The sequence below is a fragment of the Kogia breviceps genome, chromosome 9 (assembly GCF_026419965.1).
Source record: "Kogia breviceps isolate mKogBre1 chromosome 9, mKogBre1 haplotype 1, whole genome shotgun sequence".
Taxonomy (NCBI): Eukaryota; Metazoa; Chordata; class Mammalia; order Artiodactyla; family Physeteridae; genus Kogia; species Kogia breviceps.
In genome coordinates, this window is record NC_081318.1 from 56,939,685 (window position 1) to 56,966,554 (window position 26,870).

At 35.3% G+C, this 26,870-nt stretch overlaps 1 protein-coding gene and 1 non-coding gene across 6 annotated transcripts in view; both read left to right on the forward strand.

Moving 5' to 3' along the window:
• Positions 1–26,870, forward strand: part of ANKIB1 (ankyrin repeat and IBR domain containing 1) — a 194,872-nt gene that overhangs the window by 151,562 nt on the left and 16,440 nt on the right. For all 5 annotated transcript variants that reach the window (XM_067042497.1, XM_059073916.2, XM_059073914.2 and 2 more), the window contains 6 exons: positions 2,180–2,388; positions 3,776–3,864; positions 8,288–8,432; positions 10,094–10,260; positions 15,801–15,889; positions 22,137–22,267. In XM_067042497.1, the coding sequence (XP_066898598.1) occupies positions 2,180–2,388; positions 3,776–3,864; positions 8,288–8,432; positions 10,094–10,260; positions 15,801–15,889; positions 22,137–22,267 (830 nt within the window). The remainder of the gene's footprint in view (positions 1–2,179; positions 2,389–3,775; positions 3,865–8,287; positions 8,433–10,093; positions 10,261–15,800; positions 15,890–22,136; positions 22,268–26,870) is intronic.
• LOC131763107 (U6 spliceosomal RNA) lies at positions 23,027–23,133 on the forward strand. The gene has a single exon (XR_009337508.1). It is a non-coding gene; the product is annotated as a U6 spliceosomal RNA (small nuclear RNA).

A 26,870-nucleotide genomic window follows, 5' to 3' on the forward strand; every position in this document is an offset into this window, starting at 1 on the left:
TCAGCCTCACTCACACAGTGCTTCCCCTCTGGTCTCCATGCTCCAGCTACATTGACTTTTAAAATTACACAAGGATGCTTCCTTCTCTGCTGCCATAAGGCCTTTTAACATGCTGTGTACCATCTGTCTAGAATGTCTTTTCCCTCTTCCTTTTACCCAGTTAGCTCCCACTCATCCTTTGGATGTCCACTCCAAGCCATGAGCTCCCTGAATGGGAGTCTCTACCTCTTCTTAATGATGCTTCTGACAGTGATGATTTTTTTTTAATGTGTTGATTTTACTTAATGTCTTTCTCCCTACTAGACTCTTAAGTTCCATGAAAGCAGGAATTATGCCTGGTTTTTCCTCCTATTATATCCCTACAGCCTGACATAGTGTATGGCACATAAAAGACATTCAATAAATGTTTGCTAAATGAATGATGTGATAGAATCCAAGCAGAAATTGTGCTAGAAAATATTTGTAGTAGATAAGACTAGAATTTAATATGTGTGTATATAAATTATAGTAGTTCTTTTTTTTCCATTTATGAAAAAGTATTATAGTGGAGATTTGAAAAATAATCATACTGTTCTAAGAAAGTTTTCACTTTTTAAGTAAGTTCAAGTATACCTCATTTTATTGAACTTTGCTTTACTGTGCTTTGCAGATATTGCATTTTTTTACAATTTGAACATTTGTGGCAACCTTACATTGTCAGATGATGGTTAGTGTTTTTTAGCAATAAAGTATTTTAATTAAGGTACTGTAGTCTGTTAAGTGTGTAATAGCATTATACCTAAAAAAACAATGTAGTGTAAACATAACCTTTACATGTACTGGGAAATCAAAAAATTTGTATGACTTGTTTTATTGCAATATTTGCTTTATTGCAGTGGTCTAGAACCAAACTTGCAATATCTCCAAGGTATGCTTGTAATGACCTATCATAACACTCAGGTCCATTTAGCAACATTTCCTAGAATGCACTCATGTGCAGTGTTTTTCAGTTGTTGGATTTTTCTTCTTTTGTAATGACTCCTGTTTCCAATCTTATCTTCCATCTCCCCAAACCACAATATAGTATACTGTAACTTTACAGAGCTGCTCATGTCTCTCCATTATACTTGTGTGCCTTTGCACATATGGAAGCACACTCTATCTTCATTGCATGTCTGAATCATAATTATCCTGGTAAACCACCAAATATATTGACTTCATATGGTTGAAAAAAGTCTTATATAGAAAGTTTTCACAGTTATTTGTATTTGATTTGTAAAATGATACAGAATGGGCCCATGGTAAATAATTGACTCATATTACTTTTGACCCTATGCTTTATTGGGCTGCAGTGCAAAGAACACAGAAATTTCTTTCAAATCCTTCATATCTGTGTGAGCCTGGGCAAGTTGTGTAATTTCCCTGAGTCTTTGTTTCTTCACCTCAATAATGATTGAAAAGTGTGTTGGGAGGAGTAAATGAAATAATACATATAAAACACCTGGGAAAATCATTGGATATATCAGTTTATTGTTTTGAATGGGTTAGGTTTTTATGGCTCTGGACTTATAATAATATACTTCACTTGACTATTTTTAAAGTATTTGTACTAGGAAGGTAATGTTTTTTTAGTTAAGCCAAAATCAGGCTCACTTAATGTGGAATTTATATCAAATTCACTAAAACTTTATAATCATAATCTCTTTAGAAGTTCCTTCTGCTTTCAAGTTGTTTATCAAATGATTTTTAGGACTTGTTGGCATTTTGACATGCTTATAGTTAGCTGTGTAATCATTTCACAACTTGACAGCAGTGAGGCCAATTGTGAAGTTACATATTCTTGAAAGAGTAAAATGGCTTAATCAAACCTATACCAATAAAAATTTAATAAATTCCAATGACATGTGAGCCACCACTTTTGATTATTAGTAGAAATGACTGAAAATTTTGACTATATTATTAGAAATTGACATGGTTGTAAGCCATGATAAATTATAAAAGTTTAAATTCTGTTTAAAAATACGAATAGATATAACATCATGAACATTCATTTGCGATTACTGTTTTGATACAAATAATTTTTTTTTCTATAGATGGCCTATATCTCTCTAACTTATTCTCTTTTGTTATTATGAAGCTCTTAAAACATCACCATATTTTCCCTGTTATTTGAGAGATATCCATTCTATTTTTCTTAAAGATTGGGACAGGGAGAAATTACTTGAAGCTTGGATGTCCAACCCAGAGAACTGCTGCCAACGATCAGGTGTTCAAATGCCAACTCCACCACCAAGTGGGTATAATGCCTGGGACACACTCCCTTCTCCAAGAACTCCAAGGACTACACGCTCTTCCGTCACCTCTCCAGATGACATAAGTTTATCTCCTGGGGATTTGGACACCAGTTTGGTATGGTTTAGTATTCGGTGTACTTCCAATACTTCTAGGTTTTCGGTGTTTTTCTTGCGGTATGCGGGCCTCTCACTGTTGTGGCCTCTCCTGCCACGGAGCGCAGGCTCAACGGCCATGGCTCACGGGCCCAGCCGCTCCGCGGCATGTGGGATCTTCCCGGACCGGGGCACGAACCCGTATCCCCTGCATCGGCAGGCGGACTCTCAACCACTGCGCCACCATGGAAGCCCCATAGTTTTAGTTTTAATATTGTTTCATGGAACCTCTAGTCATATTCTTGTAATTGAATCCTATACCCTACTTAAAGGGTTCAATTATTTCATGCTTTGGTAAATATTTATTATCACAGACTATTTTTGAGATCTCTGAATTACAGATTGAAAAACAAAAGAGCTTTCTTTTTCTCTTTTAAAACAGAAAACATAAAAGAATTTGGGAAAACCATCTACAATATTTTCACTTAGAATCTCCAATTGCTTAAAATTTTGAGCACACCATACTGAAATATTAAAAGTTGAGTTTGTGATAGGCACCTGAAACCAAAGATTTGAAAATAGTTTTATATTTTTCTGAAGACATTTATCATATGTTGGTGATTATGTATTTGTTTCAATAAAACTTACAGAGTTTGTCATCTGGATACATTTCCAAAATAAATATTTGCTTTTTATTAAGAAACAGTACTGCCATTGTGTGCATTTTTAATTGGCAAACCATTGGTGTACTGTTACAGGAAATTTTTATGTTTCTCGAATGATTCAGCCACACAAAATATATTATAAATATGAATGCACTCCGGATTTTATCTGGGCCTTCTTGGAAAACAGAATCCTACTTCTGTAATTCACATCTGTAACATTATAAAGGTAGTTATTGTTTAGAAGATGCACAGCTTTGTAGCATGGTTCCCTGGGTAGAAATCCTTAAATTACTACTCTGAATATCCTGAGTCGCTGTATTGAAAAAACAGAGTTACTCCGTTTTTGTAGATTTTTCTGGGGTGCATATAGGGTGAAGGACATGATATTGAAGTGGTTAGTTTGCAAGGAGCAATTTGATCTTGACTTGAATAGATTGCAGTGATTTGTTTCTTATATTTCCTTTTCCAAACAAATAGTTGCTGACTAATTTAACACATACATTTGGAATTTAAGAATTTCACTTTTGCATTAAAACATTTAAATCCCACAATAGTTTATAATGAGATAAGCATGGTATTTGTTATTTAGTCAAAGGTAGGCACACTGACTTTAATTTCCCTTATAACTTTGAAATATTGTTTATAATTACTCTGCTCATATTTTTGCCATAAGCTAATGAACAAAGAGATGTTCTGTCTCCAAGGTATGACTTTGTTTAAATCATTTTTCTTCTTCACTTCCAGTGTGACATTTGTATGTGCAGTATTTCTGTATTTGAAGACCCAGTGGATATGCCCTGTGGACATGACTTTTGTAGAGGATGTTGGGAGTCGTGAGTATATGTGCAGCTTAGTATTTCTTACTGCATGATAGCACTCTGATTTGGCAATAAAATTGCTTGCTTTCTATATTTAATGATATGGATTATTTATATGGGTTTCAGAGTTACACCCAAATGTGTTATATTTTACTACTAAAGAAGAATTCTGTTTTTATTTTGACATCGTCCCATCTATTAATTTAGTAAAATTATTTAATTTAGTAATTAAGGTTATTTTGCTTAATGTAAGGTACTTTGGGGGAACAAAGCAGATGTAGGTAAATAAGTTTTCTCGTCTATTGTAAATATTAAGCCTGCACCTCAATATCAAGAAACAGTTTCTTATATCCCAAGATTGTTTAAGCATTTGTTTTTATGCTTTCTCTGAACTTTTTGTGACAAGCAGATAGCCTTGGAAATCTGTAAGAATATGGATGCTTAAAATTCCTTTTTAATCAATTCAAAGTTAGATGTCTCTGCTAAGCATGGTTGGTCTGTATTACAAATTGAAATTTTATTTTCCTTCTCATGTTTATCTCTATTCTCCTTCCCATTACCTTGCCAAGATTTATACTTTCTCACCATCCATTAATGTTGCTCTAATGTTGTACTTTTTGAGAGAGGTTTATAAACTAAATGAAGAAGTTTAATATAATGAACAATACGTTATCAGGTTCTCTGGAGACACGTAAATCTAATGATTGATGACCTAAGCAAAGCATATCACTAATATTTAAGGACAAAGTTTTCAAACTGTTCTTTTTCGTAGAATACTAGGAACCAGGTATAGGGAACTAGGGAATACCATGTTGCCTGAGAGAGCAAGAACCTGAGGAAATTTTCTGTTTTGTTTTTTTTTTTTAAATAACTTTGTCGTGGTATGGATAGCATACACTAAAACACATATTCAAAATAAATAATTCAGTAAGCTTTGACATACATATATACCCATGAAACCATTACAACAATCAAGATAATGAATATACCCATTACCCCCAAAAGTTTCCTCATTTCTCCTTGAAATCCCTCCCACCCTTCTCTTTCTGCCTCCCTCTTATCCTTCCACCACCACCCTCCACCTCCCATCTGTAGGCAACAACTGATCTTTCTGTCACTGTGGTTTCATTTTGAGCACATTTTATTTTTTCCAAATTGGGATATAGTGGAAGATTATATTTGTATGTATATTTGTATAAATGGATTTGTATATTATTTATTTGGAGGGGAAAAATAATCTGCTTTTAAAAAAATCAGAATAAGTAAGAATATCTGGTTGTTCTTTTTAAAACATAGATTAGACTCTACTCTGAATCTAATTAGATAGGATCAAATCAGTGCAGCTGATACAGATAAATTAATTGGCAAAGGTCAGAACTCACATCACAAAGCAAACTTTGAGCTTGTTCTGAGCACAGAAAATCTTCCACAGGCTTAGTACTTTATTTAGCTTAAAACTGTCAACTGTATTATATTAGGAAGTATTATCTGGGTTCTGCCATGTTTGTTACTGTTGACGTTGATTTCTCTGTGAAAATTGAGGCCCTCTAAGGGATTTACTTGAATTTTTTTGTACTTCTTGACCTTCCTCACCAAACTCCTATCACAGGAACCATCTCCCATACTTAATGGTAAGATTTAAATTTGAAAGATCTAATTATTGTTTTCCATGGTACCTTATCAGCCTACCTAGGATACTCCTCTCTCCTACCAGGTAGTTCTTGGCAAATCAAGCATCAGTAAAACAAGTTCCAGATTGAGTGACTCGTATGCGAATAAAACCATTTTAAAATTAACTGCAGTCCTTTCATGGGCATATGGAAAAACTCTTCAGTCTAAGAAGCAAGGAAGAATTTTTAAAAGTCCCTAGATAGTTTTGAAAACATCTTAATTTATCTTACTCTTCTCTACCCCCTTATCTCATCAGTCCATACAGATGCTTTGAAGCATCTATGCCAAGGGCTTAAATGAAAGGGAAATTACTATTTTCTACCCAGCCTAGAATATCCTTCCTGCTACTGATTAGTTGTTGATTTAGGTAAGTGGTAACCTTCCTGTGCCTCAATTTCCTAAGCTATAAAATGGTGACAGTGGTGAGTACTTTATAGGATTGTTGCCAGTTTATTGTTAAATGGCTTAATATATGGAAAATGCTTAGAACAGGGCCTGGCATATAGTAACCACTCAGTAAATGTTAAGTTATTACCGTCCTACTAAGCTTGGTAATAAACAGTGGGAACTTATGATACAATCTGTGAAGCTGACCTACAAGATAAAAATATAGGTAAAGTTTGCCCCAGATTTCTCTCTTTTACTAACATTCATCAACTCTATGTTCTGCTTTTAAATTTAGTGAGAAATTCTATGTTGCTGAAAATTAGTAGACTGGCTCACAGAGAGATGATCCTTTCTTCAGTGAGGTCTTCTCAGTTCTGTCATTTAATTCCCCAGAGATAGTTAAAGCTGCTCTGATGTGTTTAGAAGACATAAAATTCAAAAAAATCATTATACAGTAACTATGTCTAAGTACGTTGTGCACTTTGATGGGACTATAAGTATTAAGATAAATTATATCTAACTTTACAGGGAACCTATTCATAGCTAAAAGGAAGAGAATCCTGCTATGTGAAAAAAGGAATCTACAGTTAGCTATTCTCAAACTTTTAGTCTCAACATCCCTTTACACTTTTAAAAATTGTTGAGGACATTTTTCACATAACTAGAACAAATAATTCTAAAATTTGTATGGACATACAAAAGACCCTTCATAGCCAAAGCAACCTTGAGAAAGAAGAACAAAGCTAGAGTCGTCACACTCCCTGATTTTAAACTTTACTACAAAACTGCAGTTATCAAAACAGTATGGTACTGGCACAAAAACAGACACAGATCAATGGAACAGAATAGAGAGCCCAAAAATGAACCCACACTTATATGGGCAATTAATTTGCAACAAAAGAGGCAAGAATATACGATGGAGACGAGATGACCCCTTCGATAAGTGGTACTGGGCAAACTGGACGGCCACATACAAAGAATCAAGTTGGACTACTCTCTCACACCATGCACAAAAATATATTCAAGATGGATTAAAGACTTAAATGTAAGACCTGAAACCGCAAACTTCTAGAAGAAAACATAGGCAGTAAGCTTTTTGACATCAGTTTTAGTAATATTTTTTTGGATATGTCTCCTCAGGCAAGGGAAATTCACACTTCAAAAGTTTGTTTCTTCGGGGCTTCCCTGGTGGTGCAGTGGTTAAGAATCCGCCTACCAATGCAGAGGACTCGGGTTCGAGCCCTGGTCCAGGAAGATCCGACATGCCGTGGAGCAACTAAGCCTGTGCGCCACAACTACTGAGCCTATGCCGTAGAGCCCACGAGCCACAACTACTGAGCCCGCAAGCCACAACTACAGAAGCCCGTGCACCTAGAGCCCATGCTCAGCAACAAGAGAAGCCACCACAATGAGAAGCCCGTGCACCGCAACGACGAGTAGCCCCCACTCACCGCAACTAGAGGAAACCCACGCGCGGCAACAAAGACCCAACGCAGCCAAAAATAAATAAATAAAATTTTTTTAAAGTTTATTTCTTCTTTTTCCATGGGAAATATTAATGATAAAAACCCTCACTAAAGTTTATGAATTCTTTATTCTATGCCAGGCACCATGTAAATATTTCATATACATTATATCATAAAATCTGTATAACAACTCTGAGAAATACATATTGTTATCTCCATTTTACATATAGCAAAATTGAGGCCCAGAACAGTTAAATGAATTGCTTAAGGTCATATAACTTCTTGGTGGCAGACCTGGAATTCTCTAATTAAAAATCTTGCTGTTAACCACTTAATTCACCTTGGGCTAGATTCCTGCCACTTTCCAGGATGCCTTTTCTGTACTACCTCAACTAGTGTGCCTAGAATAGGACATGAAACTCATTTTAATATTTGTCTAAATGAAATATAAGCAGAAAACCTTTTCTTCAAAAAGTTATGCTGTATTCCAGTGCCACCTCAAAAATCTCTTGAATTATCTATGGTTTAATTCTGTACCATTGCTCTCTTTAATTTAAAGGTGTAGAATATTGAGAATTGAATATGACCTTTCTAAACCACTTATTTCTATTTTTAATGTTAAATAAATATATTGTTTCAAATTTTTAAAGAAGATAAAGCAAACAAAGTTAAAGAAATTATAAAACATAGATCTGTATATAAATATTCATACATACATAATGAATGGTTGGGCAGGTAATAAGTGTTCATTGTTTGTGAATTATATGAATTAATGTATTACAATTGATATTGCACAGTTTGTTCATTGGTATATTTTAATTATACTCTAACAGAAAATTCAGCATCAAGAAAAAATTCTTAAAATGTGCAAATTATATCCTTGCCTTTTTTCTATCAATTGATCATTTTAATAGGTTTTTGAATCTGAAAATTCAAGAAGGTGAAGCTCACAACATTTTCTGCCCTGCATATGATTGCTTCCAACTTGTTCCTGTGGATATCATAGAAAGCGTAGTTTCCAAGGAGATGGACAAGCGATACCTACAGTTTGATATTAAGGTATGCTGCCAATTATCTGTGTGATTTCCAAAATTTAAATTTTATTAAACCTATATAACAGATTTTAATTTTTTTGTTTTATTTTTGAAAACAAAGTAATGGACTCTGACTTTGTCAGAAAAACTGCATAAAGGAATGGTGGCCTAAATTAAAGTTTTAAACGAAAGCATTATTTTATAATCATGATAGAAGTAAAAGCAAAAAGCCATAATAGTAGTTTACAAAAAAAATAAAACTATCGCTCAGAACTATTCATTGATTTGCAGGTTGAACTTTTATAACTGATTGATCAAGATAACGTTCAAAGTAAATGGTAACTATTTTAAATTTTCCAGACGACATATTTTTACTCCTCAGTGTAAATATTTAGAAATAAAGATTATCAACTTGGAAATTTATGGATTTTTAAATTTCAAGTAATAGTTTCATAAAACAAATTATAATGTTTATTTCATCTTTTTTCCCTATCTTCTTTATTTTCACTCAGGAGTTATTCAGAAGTATATGCAAATCTTCTTTGTGTGATTTAAAAGTTAAATTTTCACTGTCTTGTTCAGATTTTTTTATGGTCTAAACCCTAATACATAGACTTTTAAAAAAGAAGTCCAACTGTTTCTTTAACATAGAAGGCATCTTAATATTGACCTTTTTTTTTACATTTTTCTTTTTTTTATTATTGTGGCAAAATACACATAAACTTTACCATTATAACTAGTTTTAAGTGAACTAAGTACTTTTACTTTGTTGTGCAACCATCACCACTCTCCATGTCTAGAATTTTTTTCATCATCCCAAACTGAAACTCTGTTCCCATTGAATGCTAACTGCCCATCCCCTCTTCCTGCAGCCCCTGGTAACCACTGTTCTGCTTTCTGTCTCTGTCTTTCACTATTCTAGGCATCTTATATAAGTGGAATCATACAATATTTATCCTTATGTGTCTGGTTTATTGCACTTAGCATAATGTCTTCAAGGTTCATTCATGTTGTAGCATGTATCAAAATTTCCTTTCTTTTTAAGGTTGAATAATAGTCCAATAATGTATATACCACATTTTGTTTATGCATTCATTCATCCATGGATATTTGGGTTGTTTCTGCCTTTTGACTGCTGTGAATAATGCTGCTATGAACATGGGTGTACAAATATCTATTCCAGTTCCTGCTTTTAATTATTTGGGGTATATATGCAGAAGTGGAATTGCTGGATCATATGGTAATTCTATGTTTATAATATTGACTTTTATATATTATTAGAGTACCATTTAGAAATTTACTGCTCTGATGCAACTAATAATCACAAGATTCTATTTATAAAAATTATTTTCCATCAGAAAAGTGGCAAACTGTATTAGAAAACATTTTTAAATTACACATTTTCTGTATGAATAGTTGCATTTTTACTCTATCATCATCTACTTGGTTTTTAGATTAAAGAAAACATAAATTTTAAAAGTCATGTCATTACTAAGGTAATTGCCACATTTTTCCTTCTTATTTTATATATCCCAATACTCTTTTAAGTGTTTCTTGAGACTGACTATGCTTTGTTTTTTTATTTCACTGTTTTTGCTTTAAAGTAAATTGACATATGGGGTACACTCCCTATTAGAATTGAGAGTTAAAATTTTGTGTTATGTTTTGTTATTGCTGTTTAAACAGGCCTTTGTTGAAAATAATCCTGCCATTAAATGGTGTCCTACTCCAGGCTGTGAAAGAGCAGTCAGGCTAACAAAACAAGGGTCAAACACATCCGGGTCTGATACACTCAGCTTCCCCTTGCTCAGAGCCCCTGCTGTGGACTGTGGAAAAGGACACCTCTTCTGCTGGTCAGTAAAAGACAAGTTGGAATAGCCTAATCACCTTTCTGACAGTTTTTAAAGAGACTTTATACTTTGAATCAGGCCTTTAAATTGTAGTATTTTTGATATCATTCTTATTCATTAAAAAATGTGTAAAGAGTGGTGATAGTTTACATTTATTGTGTGCTTGATGTGTGCCAGCCATCTTGCCAAATATTTTCAAATATTGAATTCTGGGGCTTCCCTGGTGGCGCAGTGGTTGAGAGTCATCCTGCCGATGCAAGGGACGCGGGTTTGTGCCCCGGTCCGGGAAGATCCCACATGCTGCGGAGAGGCTGGGCCCATGAGCCATGGCCGCTGAGCCTGCGCGTCCGGAGCCTGTGCTCCGCAACGGGAGAGGCCACAACAGTGAGAGGCCTACGCACTGCAAAGAAAAAAAAAAAATTGAATTCTCCTAACAGTGCTATGAACGGAGTGATATTATTATACCCATTTTACAGATACGGAAATTTAGGCACAGTGGAGTTGCCCAGGGTTATGCAGCTAGGAATTGGCAGAAGTGGAATTAAAGCCCAGCTCTGTTTGATGCTAGAGCCCATGCACTTGAACTTTAATACCAAATTACTCACCATAGATTAGAAAATGTTTAGTTTAACATCGTTTCTTAAAGTAGAAGTCTCTGGCAGTGATTCTTAACCAGGCATGCCCAGAATTTAGTATTAAGACAGCTTTTCCAAATTTTCATTCTAGACCCCAACAAGAGATATTTTGATTTAGTGGATTTTGGAGTGGGGCTCCAAAAAAAAAGAAAAAAGCTCTTATGTGATTGTAATGCACAGTACCAGTTAGGAACCAGTTTGTGTCTTATGTTTTATTTAATTTCTAGTGCCTGATAAATACTCAGTAAGTGTGAACTGATGATAAATCAGTAATGGATAGGCCATGTAACTATTTATAGTCTCTTGACTGTATGTTTGTCTGACATCAGCATTATACTTTATTCAATTATAATAACTTTTTGTTTTAGTTAATTAAGTGATCAGAAGAAGAAATAGTATTTGTTATGCTTTTTGCTCATTTCCAGATTCATCACATATGCAAGGAGATATTGTACTTGAGGTAGATATAAAACTCTAATCTTTACTTTTATGCTTATCAGAAACCAAAATCAAACTGTAGCACTGCTAGATAGTAAAAAGGCAGTTATGGAAATATCCCTAACTGTGAAAGGTCTATTTCTTAACCTCATCATCATCATTAGCTAAAAATTTTTCTCGAACTGCCAACCTATATATAGCACTGAATTCTAGGTCAGGTGTCAGCAAAGTAGTGTCTGCACTAATTTTTAAAAATAAAGTTTTATTAGAACACAGCCACACCCACTCATGCCAGTTTGTTTACCTATTGTCTGTGGCTGCTTTCAGGCTATGACAGCATCGAGTAGTTGTGACAAAGACCATATGGCCTGCAAAACCCAAGATATTTGCTATCTGGCACTTTACAGAAAAAGCTTGCAAGGCTTCTGGCTAAGTGCTTGAATATAATGATTAATGAAAGGAAAACCACATTTACTACTTTCATGGCTAAATCAGGTCCAGCAAGTAAAATAGCAACAAAATACTGAATAATAGATTATATCCACATGCCTTAAGATAATTTTTCAAAACATTTAAAAAGCAAATTCCTAATTTTTAGTTTTACGTGTTTTACTATTCGATGGTTGAGTCCTAATTCCACCTCACTATCCCACCAGAAGAGATAAGGATCCAGCAACAGAAATGAGAAGTGAGTTATTGAATACACACAAGCTTACTTGTTTGCATATAAATTGTCCTTAGATTAATATGAATCTACTTTATTATAAAGTAAGAATATTAAAAGAAGAAAATAAAGGAGCTTCTTCTTTGAAGTTAGTTTCTTGAGGAACTTAAGCTCTAGTGCCCTAAAGCACCCCATCTAGAATGGTACTAATTATGTACTATCCTTCAGAAAATCATTTTCTGAGCCCTCTTGTTCAGGTAAGCACCCCTGGTTGAAAAAAGCTGATTAAGAGGATAGGTGGAGAGCCTACAAAAGTGGAAAACGGATTAGTAAAATGTTTAGAAGATTAAGAAGATAACATTTTGCTAAGATCTGAGGATAATAAAGTTTTGAAAGGAAGAGAAAAATCTGTGATTGGCATTGTCTTCTTAAACTCTGTGGTTTCTGTGGCCAGCTTTTATTAGTTTTCACTGTAGATTAGCTTTTACTTTCTTGTATTCTTCCCCACCTCTCTTTGTATGCTACAAGTAGTAAGTTTGGTTTGACTGAAAATATGGAAACTAATGGAAAAACCTACCAAGGTATATTAGATTCTAAAATCTATATATGCCAGTAAACATATATGATGCTATAAACTGTACCTTTCTAGTCTAGTGTTTGGAGAAAATATATCAGCTACTCTTTCTCACACCCCAAAATATCAGGCTGGTTATACTCAGTATCCATTGGAAACTATTTGCCAAGATCACAGGCCCTACTTGGAATTTTATCCCAGTTTAGGGGATCTGTGGATGACCACATGTATTTAAGATCACATTTGGTAATTATTTACTCCTTCTCCTATTATAAGGGTGGTAGATAACGTAACAAATAGTATCATCATTTTCTGGCATAGCAATTCAGGACTTAACTTTATTACCTTTCAGTTTTGAAATTCGTTAAGCTATAGGATTGATATATGTAGGTATATGATATATGTATATTCTAGGATTTTTACATTGCTTCACCTCTCTAAACATTAATTTGCAATTTTTGTTTTTACATAGCTTCCTACTTGTATTCATATAGTATAAAAGCTTTGCCTATAGTCAGAAATTCTAAGAAAAAAAGGAAATTCTGAGTAGAATTCTGCTGCCCTTACTTAACTAGTGCTTCAAAGAGAAAGAAAGTCTGCTTCATGCAAAAGGAAGCTTTGCAAGAGAGATCTTTATAAAATAAAAGCATGTGATTCAGGGTTTGCTTCTTTCTTTCCCCCAAAAGTTCAAAAATATTTTCTAAAAATGATTGTGAAAACCACAAGAAATGCCAATAACAGTTTCTTCTTTTTAAGAACTACATGTGACAGAATCAGTTGAGAGCTATCCCCAAGAGATGTCTGCTTGGATAGAACTGAATATATTCATTGTTGAGAGGGAAGGTAGGAGTAGGCATTTTCCTTCCCACCACAGGATAACCCTTTCTATTATAACTTGTTCACCAACAAGTTCTGTGCCCTTAATCACTGAACCTAGAATGCTTTCTCTCACTATCCTGTGTAATTACAGTTTGTCTGTCAGAGTATTTGCTACCTGTCATTGGTGTCTTGGTTAAAACTTCAGGAAATTAGTTTTCCAGTATCTATAGAACATTCCAGTATCTTCATTATTTCTATCAGAATACTCTTTCTTCCTTCACATGGCATAATCCAGATTATCAGTCACCTATTACATCTGATAGCATTGTCATCACTGTACTGTACTTTGGAGAAGTTCAGGCTTATATTCTCTGATGTGTTAATTTTCAAAGATCTACTTTGAAGTATCTACTTTGTAGATGCTATCTACTTCTACTTTTAATCAATGCAATATTTTTTAATGTCTATTAAATTATCACTAAGTTACTAAGGAGCTGTATAAAACCACAGTTATGGAAAAGATTTCCCAAATGCCAGATTTGGTAATAAGTCAGAAATTTAAGAAAATTAAATCATTCTTTCTGGATATTTAGTGATTTTTTTAGGTATACGATTCAATGGCATTAAGTACATTAACAGTGTTGTGCAACCATCACCCCTATCCATTTTAGAACATTTTTATCATTAAGTGGAGTCATACAATATTTGTCCTTTTGTGTCTGGCTTATCTCACTTAGCATAATGTCTTCAAAATTCATTACATGTTATAGCATGTATCAGAAGTTCATTCCTTTTTATGGCTAATATTCCACTGAGTGTATATACCACATTTTGTTTATCCATTCATATGTCAGTGAACAGTTGAGTTGTTGCCATCTTTTGGCTGTTGTGAATACTGTTATGAACATTGGTATAAAAGTTTGAGTCCTTGTTTTCACTTCTGTTGAAACTATTTGAGCAACTACCAAAGTGTTTTTCATAACAGCTGCATCATTTTACATTCCTACCAGCCATGCTCAAGGGTTCCAGTTTTACCACATCCTTCCCAACACTTGTTATTTTCTGTTGTTTTTCAAAAATAGTAGCCATCCTAATGGGTATGAAGTAGAATTGATACATTCTTAATATAGTGAAATGTTACCTCATAGTTAGTTAAGACTCTACCTGTCAGTTGGCATGTCTTCTTAACTTAAACTTTGTAAACAAGATCTTTGTTTAGGGACTTCCCTGGCAGTCCATTGGTTAAAACTCTGTGTGTCCACTGTAGGGGGCGCGGGTTCCATCCCTGGTCAGGGAACTAAGATCCTACATGCCTCTTGGCCAAGAAAAAAAATAAATAAATAAGAAAAAAGAAAAGACCTTTGTTTAAAATGAGACTGGTGATGATGATGGCACCCAGAGTTTGGGTTTTTCTTTGCCCAAAATGATGTTTTGTTATTAACTAGAATGATTAGCTTTGTGCTACAGAATATAATGTCATATTGAATTAAATAATTCATAAAGGCTCTAAGTCATTTTTGTTTGACTTTTCAAATGTTATTTATTTATTTGGCTGCTCTGCATCTTAATTGCAGCATGCGGGATCTGTAGTTGTGGCATGAGGGATCTTTTAGCTGTGGCATGTGGGATCTGGTTCCCTGACCAGGGATCGAACCTGGGCCCCCTGTGTTGGGCGCACAGAGTCTTAGCCAGTGGACCCCCAGGGAAGTCCATAATGTTTGACTTTTATATACCTATAGAAAGAATATATAATTAAGTTACAAATAATAAATTGATACAGTTTTAATTATTTAAATCAAAGTTTGCCAAATTCCAATAAGACAGAAAATTGGAATTTATCAAACCTGAAAGTAAGTTAGATTGCCCTTGCTGTTACTTGGGGATTCAGAGGTAAAAGTAATGACAAGAATGTGATGTAAAATAGTACTTCCTAAACTTTAAAATGCAGAAGGGTCATATGGTGATTTTGATAAAATGCAGATTCTAATCAGTAGGCCTCATGGGGCCTGCTCTTCTGCATGTTTAACAAGCTCCTGAGTAAGGCAATGCTCCTGGCCAGGGGAACACCCATTGAATTGCAAGAATTTAAACTATTAGTGAGACAGAACCCAATTGATAAAAAATACTTTACAGCTCTTCAGGCATGAGAGGCTAAATTATAAATATTAGGTAATCTATTTGGAACTTTCTTAAATGTGTGGATAAATGTACTGATGAAAGAAAATCTGTCCTAGTGGTATCGAGCTTTAGAATCATGCTTCCAGTTGCTCTATTGAAATGCTTCATCTCTCAGTAGTCACTGTGCCTCAGTGTTCTCAACTTTACATTTGGAACAGCACTTCCCACCTGTTCTTTTACCTTGATGTTGATGAAGGATACTTTTAAATTGCCTTTTCCATGTTTTCCTCTTTAGGGAGTGCCTTGGTGAAGCCCATGAGCCTTGTGACTGCCAAACATGGAAAAATTGGCTACAAAAAATAACTGAAATGAAACCAGAAGAACGTAAGAGGAATTTTAGATAGCTACATATTTTATAATAGTATTCAAAAGATAACGTGGTTTTATTTCTTAGAGTCTTCATTTTAAGTGAAGTTTTAAGTTTTCAAGTTTGCTAATGCTAGAGCTCGCCTTTTTAACCCCGCTAACCAACATCCTTTTGGAGATCCCAAGGGGGAAAGTATAGACAGGTTCCATGTTTCTAAGGGACTTATTAGGACTCCAGGGTAAACAGGAGTCACCTTTAAGTTCTGCTCCTATAGTCCTTCCCTTTTATCCTGGGGTGGGCTAACTAGCTTTTCTGTACTTCTTGAGAAGAAATGTATGATCTGTACTGAGAGGAAGCTTCTTATTTCCCTGGAAACTTACAGTGGAGGATAAGGCAAGTTAATTTCTTGCTATTATGTGGTTCTGTAGATTTACTTACATTAAATGCCATGTCTATAACTAATTTTTACTGAGATGTCTATAAATATATTGCCTCTGTTAATCCTCACACAAATGCTATGAGATTGATATTAGTTGTCCCATTGTACAAATAGGAAGCTATCAGATTGGATTGAGTGACACAGGAGAAACAGAATGGGTTTGAATTAGGCTTCCTAATAGCAATTCCCATGTTTGACAAGTAAATATATCTGCTTTGCTATAATTTCTCACCTCCTGAAATAAATATTTTATGACAGTGTCATAAAATTAATATAAATGAAAACTAATTTGGTGGTTTTTAACATTTTAATGAATGGTGTTAGTTTGAAGTATTGCAGATGAGGATTAAGAATTCACACACTTCATCTACACTTATGAGCAAAGCACATAATAAAGATGATGCCAGCCTTCAAAGAGTACAGAGGCTAGAAGGGAAGCAGTCAGATAATTACAGTATCATATGTTATCTAACACAGTTGGATAAAGATGAGAATACAAAAACAGAAACAACTAACTCAGGTTGGGGACAGAGAATGTTAAGGAATCTTCCTGACAGGAGCAAGCTATGAGTTGGGTTTCAGCATATCCACAGAAGCAGAGGTGTGGTGGGTAATGTCAGCAGCTGAAGTGACACTGGGAGAGACTGGCTGGCAGCCATGAGTCCCTAAAGGCTTGTATTATACTGGGCAACATACCATTGCCCGAGAGATTGTTCTCAGCAGTTTATATTCACAAGATGGATTTTGTGCACTGACTTGGGGTTATTCAGATCCATGGAAAAGACACTACTTAGGTAAACCAGAATACCAGTTTATTAATTGACAATGAGGGCAATCTCTTTCACATGATGGGAAGGCTCATGTCCTTTAAATGGGAGCAAAGGGAAGTGGATAATTTTAGGATATTTTTTAGTGAGGGCTGATTAATCATTTCTGTACTGAACATTCATCATTCAGTCACTAAAATATTTTTTGAGTACCTGCTTCCCAAATCAAAAATATTTGTATAGATTGTTCTTGTTCCCCAGGTTCATTGTATCTCTCTCTTGAATACCAGATAGAGCTTGCCATTGCTCTCTGGATACCCAGCCATTAGCCCTATCTGTGTATGGTATATCTATGTGAGTGAGTTCCATGAACAGATTAATACCATTACCCTGCAACACCTTTAAACATGACAAGACGACTGGATTTTGTTTTCTTCTCCTGCTTCTGACACCTAGAAACATCTATATTCCTATTAGAGATGGCTTGTTATTGCCCACCTACCTGCATTTCTTTATACATTCTGTGGAGTTTAAAATTAAGGTCCATGGGAGAAATTTGCAAGAGATGAGGCTGGAAAGGTAGGTGTTGCCAGATTGTGAGGGTTCTTGCCAAATTGTCTGAATTTCTCCTATTAACAGAATAAGCCATAGAATGCATTTTTTGAATAGGGAAGTGGCATTGTTAAAGATATTTTTATCAAGATAACTGATAACTAGGAAGGGTAGACTAAAGGAGAGTTAGGTCAGAAGTAGGAAGGTGAATTTTTAGTTTGGGTCACAGGGTAGATCATGGTGTCATTGGTGAATTTAGGAAATTCAGGTAAAGGAGTAACTTTCAGGGGAAAATAATGAATTTTGTTGTGGGCATTTTGCACCTGAGGTACTTGCAGGACATATGTGTGGAGATGTCCAGTGGCTTTTAGAAGTGCTTGTCTCCAGCTCAGAAAAAAATGCTGAGAAAACTTAGGAGTAACTTGTTGCTTTTAAATAGTATCTTCATTATGTCTTTAGCATTTATTTAGTGCTGTTTTATGTTAGAATACAGAAATAAGATGCGCTCTGTGCTCTTGAAATGTACATTTTAGAGTTGGAGACAGGTATGTACAAAACTCAGAAAAATAAGTATAAAGATGGTGTGAGAGAACTGTATACCTGTGATACATTGTGAGGGAGGGGAGGGACAAAGGAGCAGATTAGTTAGGAGATCATCTAGGAAAGAGGTAAGGAAAACTTTATAAAATAATTGATACATAAGCCGTGTATTGAAAACTGATAGATGTTCTTCACACAGACCAGAATAGGAAGGGCATTCTAGGCTCATGGTAAAGTAGGGCTGTGAAATAGCACCGCATATTCAAGGACTGCAAATAATTCAGTTCAACCAATGCAAAGGTGCAGTGAGAGATGAGACTGCATGTGCAGGGGTGGGGGTTATATGTAATGCTGGGAGGTCTGACTTTATCCCGAGACACCAAAAAGGAGTTTTGAGCAGGAAAGTGATAATTGAAGATGTTTGCTTAGAAAAATCATTCAGGTGAAAGTGTGGATGATGAATTAGGGACTATTGAGATACTCAGAAATAGAAAGCTGTTTCTGAGACAACTTCAAAATGTCCAGGTGAGAGAATATAAGGGCTTGAACAAGACAGGCAATACAGATGGGAGAGAAAAGGTGTTTAAAGGAGAAGTAAGAAGATAACTTTTCATGTTATTAAGTTATTAATCTAGTGTACTTACCAGTTACCTAAAAGAGTTAATGCACCACAAGAAGTAATTAGTACAGTATAGTATTTAATTCTTGAGTAGAAAATGGCCAGAAGTATGTGATTTGAGATATAAAGCAAATATTTTGAAATGGGTGACTATTTTTAGTTATCCCTTGCCAATGTAAAATTGGATCAATCATTCCATATTCACAAATAAGTCTTATTAGAGAAGAAGAGGGAGAATGACCTGGCTAGTCAGTACAGATTTTTGGAGGGAATGTGACAGATTGTCCTTGCATAAGATAATGATCCTGATAATGAAGAGTGAAGAGAAATAGAAGAACTAGAAACTGGTGTACACAGTGTATACGTGGTTACCTCTGGTGGCCAGAGATACGGAGACCTCAAGTAAAAACTGAAGATAGTCCTCAAAGAGTCCCAAATAGGATTTTAATTCAGAAAGATGGAGGAACTTTAGAAAATTGGATAGGAGGCAAGAGACCCAGGACACCCACAAGTGGTCCACTGCAGAGGGAGCCAAAGCCAAGACTGCAGAGATTCCCCATTGCTGAGAAAAAGTTGTCTCACTGTACTGATGTGTAATCACCACAGTGAAAGTTGGTGGTAACCAGTAGACTATTAATGGCCACTTTTAAGTTTATGAAATTTAGGGTAAGGCTTAAAGCAAACAATTATAGGCCACTGTAATACTTAAGTAGAGCATCACTGTTAAATATTACAAAAATAATACTCCAAAAAAGAAAAGTATGATTTAATGCTGTATTGGGTTTACATAGTAATCTGGGTCATGGTCACGTATCTTTGGCCTAAGAATTTTCAACCGAACTTGAAGATTCATGAGATCGTTTTCTCCCTTATCCCTAGTTTTCCAAAGTCTTTGAATTATGAGACTTAAAAGGATTGACAAAATCTAATTGATGAGAAAAATATTAGAAAATATACTGAGCTCAGTTGAAAGAATTAATTCCATATAAAGATTGAAATACTGTTTTTCAGTACTGAAACTGCCTCTATTGCAGCTAATCAGAGCAAGAAGCAGGAATGATTATATTTTCTGTGAAATGATAATTAATTTATAAAAATTTAAGGCCAGTTTTTTTCATAGTGAATACTCAGGAATGGTTATTGAATGAAATTCAATAGTCTTTTAAGAATTCAGTCTTTAAAAGCAACTTTGTTTTCACTTGAGCACATGTTGATTCTACTAATAGATCTTAGATTTTTATACTGTAATACTTGATTAAATGAAGTTAATTTTTCTTACAAAGAGACCTAAAAGCACACTAGATTATTAAGGAAAGACGATCAAGCTATATTAGATATGCATCTGAAGCGAAGAGTTTGGAAGTCAGTAGGGATGGAGAAGACTCACCAGGTAGATTGAAGGGAGTTTGGGTATTGCAGGTATTGAGAAAAGTATGTACAAAGGGCAGATGTATGAAATGAGCATGTTCAGAGCACAGGTAGTAAAGGCATTTCTTCCAGTTCAAGTTTTTGTTGTACTAATAGTTGGTTATTTTCTGAACATGATTTACTTCATGTAATCTAGAATGCAGTCAGAAACTAGCATTTTCTCCAAGGGTAGGAGAAAAAAACTGTTAATGTTGCAGGCCACACAGCTGCTTTGTTTTAGTGGCTTTGTGCTTTATTTATTATAACAATGGACAATAAAGGTCATAAGAATATGTTGGAGCCTCTGAGCTAAAAATAATGTTGATGCTAAAGGGAGGAGAAAGGCCACTACTTTAAACAAAAATTAGACACTGTATTTAGTGATTAGGTTTTATAGCAATACCCTTTGTAAACAGCATTACCTTCACATCTGACCTTCATAGCCATTAAGTATAGTATGTTCCTTCTGAAACTCCTGTTCTCCACCAAATTATCTGAGCATTCTCTGCACCAACACCCTAATCAAACCATCTTCTACCAAGTGGCCTTAGAAATGGAGTGGAGTCTGAGCAGTTCGTTGCTGCTATTGTTTATCTCTGCTATGTGGAATTGAAAACCAGTGCTTTACAGTCCAGCAGTAGCTGCTGTTCTGTTGTTGACACAAACTTAAGTCGGTAGGCACCCAGGGTTCCTTGCAGCAAGACAGCCCCTGCCTCCACTCCTCCACTGCTAGGCTCCATCAAAGGGCTGTTGCTGGTGCTCATCTCTTCCAGTTCATATGCAGAGCCAGTTCCCAGGAGTCAGACAGCCCAAACCTTTGTCACCTTTCCTCTCCAGGGATTTAAATCTGGGGGTTGAGTAACTTTTTCTTTTAAACTTCAAAACTTCTGATTTCTCCCCTGCTGTCAACAGTAGGGCTAACCTCTTACCCAACCCTTCCTAGAATATCTGCATATAATGAGGGTCTTAACTGAATGGACTACTCTCAAGGATTTCAAAGTGATTTTCAGACATCTCTTTCAGTAAAGAAAAGGTAGAACTTCCCTATGTACTTGAAGTTAGAAAACAAACTTCATTACTGTCATTCTTGCAGGAAAAAATAAATTTTTAATTATGTGTCTACCACTCTCTCCAGCCCCTAAATCTCTGCATGGGTGGTGGTGGAGATTTATAGAACATAAAATGTAAAAGTTAGAGTCTTTAAAAACCCTGGCATTCTTTAAGTGTGCAGATCTCAAATTAAAGTAGAATAAACAGAGTTTAAGGTGATGAAGAGTATAAGGTTGGTGTGGGGATAGAGGGTGGGAGGACCTTACCAGTAGTTAGTGGCCAAATCATGAAGGGCTTTGTATTCTTTGCTAAAACAGTTTGATTTTATCTTGTAGTCAGTGGGGAGCAATTAGAAGATTTAAAGATTTGTATTTTTAAAAGATCACTTTATCGAGGCAATACAGTGTGGGTTGTGAGGGTTGGGAGAGAAGGATCTGGGAGATAACTTGGATTCTGTGTTTTAATTGTCTGGGAAGAAGGTGTGGAGGATCCTAGCTAAAGCAATAAGTGGGAATGGAGAGGAGATGGATATGGAAGACGAAGAGATAGAATCAATGGGACATAGTAGATGAGGGAAAGAGGAAGGTGTCCAAGATCATGCTCTTCCTGGATTGATTCTGGGTAGATGATTGTATCATGTAACAGGACAGGAGATAGAAAAAGGAGCAGATTTGGGGGAAATGATGAATTTAGTTTCAAACATGTCATTGGATTCATTTTTTATTTTGTCTTAAATAATTATGGGTAAAAACTTTGCCATAGACACTAATAGGAAAATAAGTATATATTTAAAATTGAGAGACAGCCTGCAAAGAAAACTTTGAGTGTTTTTCCATCCGGAGTTGTACACTAAATCATTTATTTCTGTATTTGTGCTTTATATCCCAAAGTTGTAGGAGTTAGTGAAGCTTATGAGGATGCTGCCAATTGTCTCTGGTTGTTAACTAACTCCAAGCCTTGTGCTAACTGTAAGTCTCCAATACAGAAGAATGAGGGATGCAATCACATGCAGTGTGCTAAGGTAAGTTAAAGAGGATTGTACAATACATGCTTTGCAGTTAGAACCTTCATTTGATTGTGAATCCAAAGAAGAAATGCTGTAAGCATAGGTATCTTATTGGCTTTCAGATGGATTCTAGAAAGTTGTATTGTACATTCTTTGTTAAATAACATAAATGGTGGTTTATATTACTAAATTTTATAATCATGATGGATGTTAAAAATAAAGGTAAGGATTCAGTGGTACTTGGCCTGATCAGAAATGCCTGAGTTCTTCCCTCCCGGTCACCCACTCCCCCGGTGAGGATTCTGAGTTTTGTGTATATATAAATAATGTTAAATGATCGAGTGCTACCTTACATAGATCTCTTGCAAAGCTGATTTTGGAGCACACAGCGTAGTCTCAAGGTCCAAGTCAGGCCCCAAGCAATCCCCCTAAGTCCAAATTTAAATCCTATTGTCTATATAAGAAAGGTGCCCAAAACAGTGGGCAGACTTTAGGTTTGCTAATGAAATCATCAATTAAATAAATAACTCATTACTATATTGAAAATGAAAATGTCACTTGGCTAAAAATTATTATAAATAATTACTGTTAGAAGGCTACCCTCCTGACCTAGTTGCATAGAAAGAAATTACCATATTTAAAACAAATATTCTGGAATTAAGTTAATAATATTTTATTAATCCATGCCTACATTTATGAACATTTTTGCTTAAGTATAATATCTCAGTTTTTTTCCTTTTCCTTGGGAATGCCGTGTATATAAAAATAATTATTGTGCTTGCTTCGGCAGCACATATACTAAAATTGGAACGATACAGAGAAGATTAGCATGGCCCCTGCACAAGGATGACACGCAAATTCGTGAAGCGTTCCATATTTTTTTTTAAAAAAATAATTATTATTTTAAAATTATTGAGAGAAGAACAATATAATTCTAATAATTGAAGATGTGAAAGAAACCCACATAGTTAAGATTTCAATAAAATACATCAATATCTTCTCTTTAAGTACTTCTTGATTTTTTACCTTGAAGCTAATGATCATTATTATTATGACTTCAAAAATAATGACAGTTACCAGATGATTTTATATTATAATAAATTAACATGAATGAATTGTCTTAGTGAGACAGTCATGATTTCCTAAGAAGAAAAACTTAAGTGTTCTGAGTAAAATGCTCAGAATTGTTTATTAGTTTAGCTGATCAGGCCAAAATTATTTCATTTATATGCAGTCCTATCTCCAACATCCATATTAGTTTTTTTTTGGACAGTCTGATAAAGACTACATAGATGTGTAAAAAAAAATACATGTTGACCATAAAAATCATCAGTTGGGCTACTAATAAAAGGGCAGGATCCAACATTACCTTTATTTCAGTCATAGCACCTACCAGCAGTAAATAGTTGATAGATATGTATTGAGTGAATGAATATTTTCATGAATAAATCAGCCTAATGATGTAAGGTAATTTATCTTAAACAGATTTTGCTTAAACTTCTTTTGCATATAAAAGAAACATTTACTTACATACTATGTAAATGTAGTCTTATTTAACCATCTGAAGTATTTGCATTGAACAGAGGAAACTGATGAGTAATTCTCAGGACATAAAAGGAGACATCTAGGAAGTGAAAGTGTTTATACTTTTATAGTTTTTTTAAAATGTGAAGATGGCACAACAGGTAATATGTAATTGAATCGATTTTCTAACACAATGACTAAATCATAATATACCTTTATTAATGCTTCAATATTATTACTCAGTAGATAGTTTTTACTTTCTGGAATCAAATTGTTAAACATTTTAAAAGAATGACAGGTTTGGCCCTATAAAAATAAGTTCATTTATTTTAAAAACTCTCTATTCATTTCCCTTTAGATAATTTTCAGGAAGCTATTTAAATTTTGCATCCTTACACATTTTAAATCATTTATAGTAATTTTATTGATCTGGCTCTGTGGAAAACTATGCTGCAACTAAAAAATTAAAATTATTAAAGTTCTATATTCTTTTTCTTATCATAGAATGTAAAATTTTGCTGTTTGTAGAAAGTTTTGCCACTAATTTTGAGAGATCAGCGGAGCTGTACTGAAGGGTACTTGGATCAAATCAGGCACAAGGTTTGCTTTTAGCAGGCAACAAAAGAATTTGCATACTGTCAGAACCTTGAAACAAGTACACTATTTATTGTGTAAGTACATGTTTGTGAAGGGCTAAATGAGGACAGAGACTTTAATTTAGCTCTCTGTTCGTGACATCCCAGGTAGAGAAAAAATTAGTGAAGATAAGACTTGACATAATGACTAAGGTACTATATCTTCAGACTCTGTATCCTGAAAAGATGGACTCATGCCATCTTTTCAAGTACCCATGGAACATTCACCAAAAAAATTAACCATTGATCATCAAAAAAAATCTAAGTAATAATCCAGAAAATAGAGAGTGGTGTAATCAACATTCTCTGATCATAATGGAATAAAATAGAAATGAATAATAAAGTTACAAAAAGCCTTTTCATTTGGAAATTTTAAATTTCTCAAACAACTCGTGAGTAAAAATAAAATGGAAATTAAAGAATTTCTATAAATAACTACTTTTTCAGAACCTGAGGGCTATATTTAAAGCAATTCAGAAATGTGCATAGCCTTATTCACTTAAAATGATACAAAATAAGGATTGAATTAAAGATATGACTCAAGAAATGAGAAAAACAAACTTGAAAACAAGGAGGAAGAATTTTTTTTAATCAGAAATCAGTGAGTCAAAAACTGAAAAACAATACAACTAATAAATAAATCTAAAAGTGGTTTTCTGAAGGAAAAAAATAAGACAAACCACAAAACTTGCAATAAGAAAAATGTGGGTGTGAGGGAGTTCAAATACACAATATAAGAAATAAGGGGACTGGGACTTCCCTGGTGGCACAGTGGTAAAGAATCCGCCTGGCAATGCAGGGCACACGGGTTCAATCCCTGGTCCGGGAAGATCCCACATGCCGTGGAGCAACTAAGGTATGCCAGAATTACTGAGCCTGCGTTCTAGAGCCCATGAACCACAACTACTGAAGCCCGTATGCCACAACTACTGAAGCCCGCATGCCTAGAGCCTGTGCTCCACAACAAGAGAAGCCACCGCAATGAGAAGCCCACACACTGCAACAAAGAGTAGCCCTCTGCTGGCTGCAGCTAGAGAAAGCCCGTGTGCAGCAACGAAGACCTAAGGCAGCCATACATAAATAAATAAATTTATAGGGCTTCCCTGGTGGCACAGTGGTTGAGAGTCTGCCTGCCGATGCAGGGCACACGGGTTCGTGCCCCGGTCCGGGAAGATCCCACATGCAGCGGAGCGGCTGGGCTCGTGAGCCATGGCCGCTGAGCCTGCGCGTGCGGAGCCTGTGCTCCGCAACGGTAGAGGCCACAACAGTGAGAGGCCCGCGTACCGCAAAAAAAAAAAAAAAAAATCTATTACTGTACCTCATTTTAGTGGTAGATACAAGAAGAAAAACCATGTAAATTTTCTGTAGATGCCAAAAAGGCCTTTGACAAAAACTCAACAACCATTCTTTATAAGACACACAAAGAGGGCTTCCCTGGTGGCGGAGTGGTTGAGAGTCCACCTGCCGATGCAGGGGATACGGGTTCGTGCCCCGGTCTGGGAAGATCCCACATGCCGTGGAGCGGCTGGGCCTGTGAGCCATGGCCGCTGAACCTGCGCGTCCAGAGCCTGTGCTCCACAACGGGAGAGGCCACAACAGTGAGAGGCCTGCGTACCACCAAAAAAAAAAAGACACACAAAGAAATAGGAATAGATAGATATAGATTCTTCCTTTTATCGCAATAGCATGATAAAAATAAATCTATCTTAGTCCAAAAGTTAGAATGATATTTATTGGGGAAACTAGAGGTACTCTCACTAAAATTGAGAACAACATAAAGATACTCCCCATCACAAATATTATTAACATTGGACTGGAAATACCAGTCAACATAATTTGACAATGAAAAGAAATTGAAGATATAAAAATTAGAAATGAGGTGGGAAAGTTGTCATTTTTTTTACAGCCAGCATGATTGTATACCTAGTATACCTAGAAAGCCCACAAGAATCAACTGAAAAACTATTGCAAACAATAAAAAGTCAATTAACTAGCAGAGTACAAAAGTAATATGCAGAGAGTAATAGCTTTCATGTGTGCCGATAACATTTAGATAGAATATATACTGAAAGAGAATACCTCATTTATCTAGGAAGAAACTTAAGAAATGGATAAGACTTACATGAAGAAAATGTTAAGACCCCTATCTGTAGGACACAGAAGATGACAAACAAATGGAAAGATAACAAAGTTCTTGGATAGAAAGATTCCACCAAAAATACCAACAGGTTTTGTTTCTGCATCTAGATAAGCTAATTAAAAGTTCACATGGAAAAACAAAGTAAGAAGAGCCAGAAAACTCTGAAAAAGAACAGTGAGGAGGAACTAGCCTTGTCAAACAGTCACCCATACTATAAAGGCTCAGTAATTAAGACAGCATGGTGCTGGTACATGAATCTACAGGTCAATGAAACAGAATAGAAAGAAAGCCCAGAAAATAGATACATAAATGGGAATTC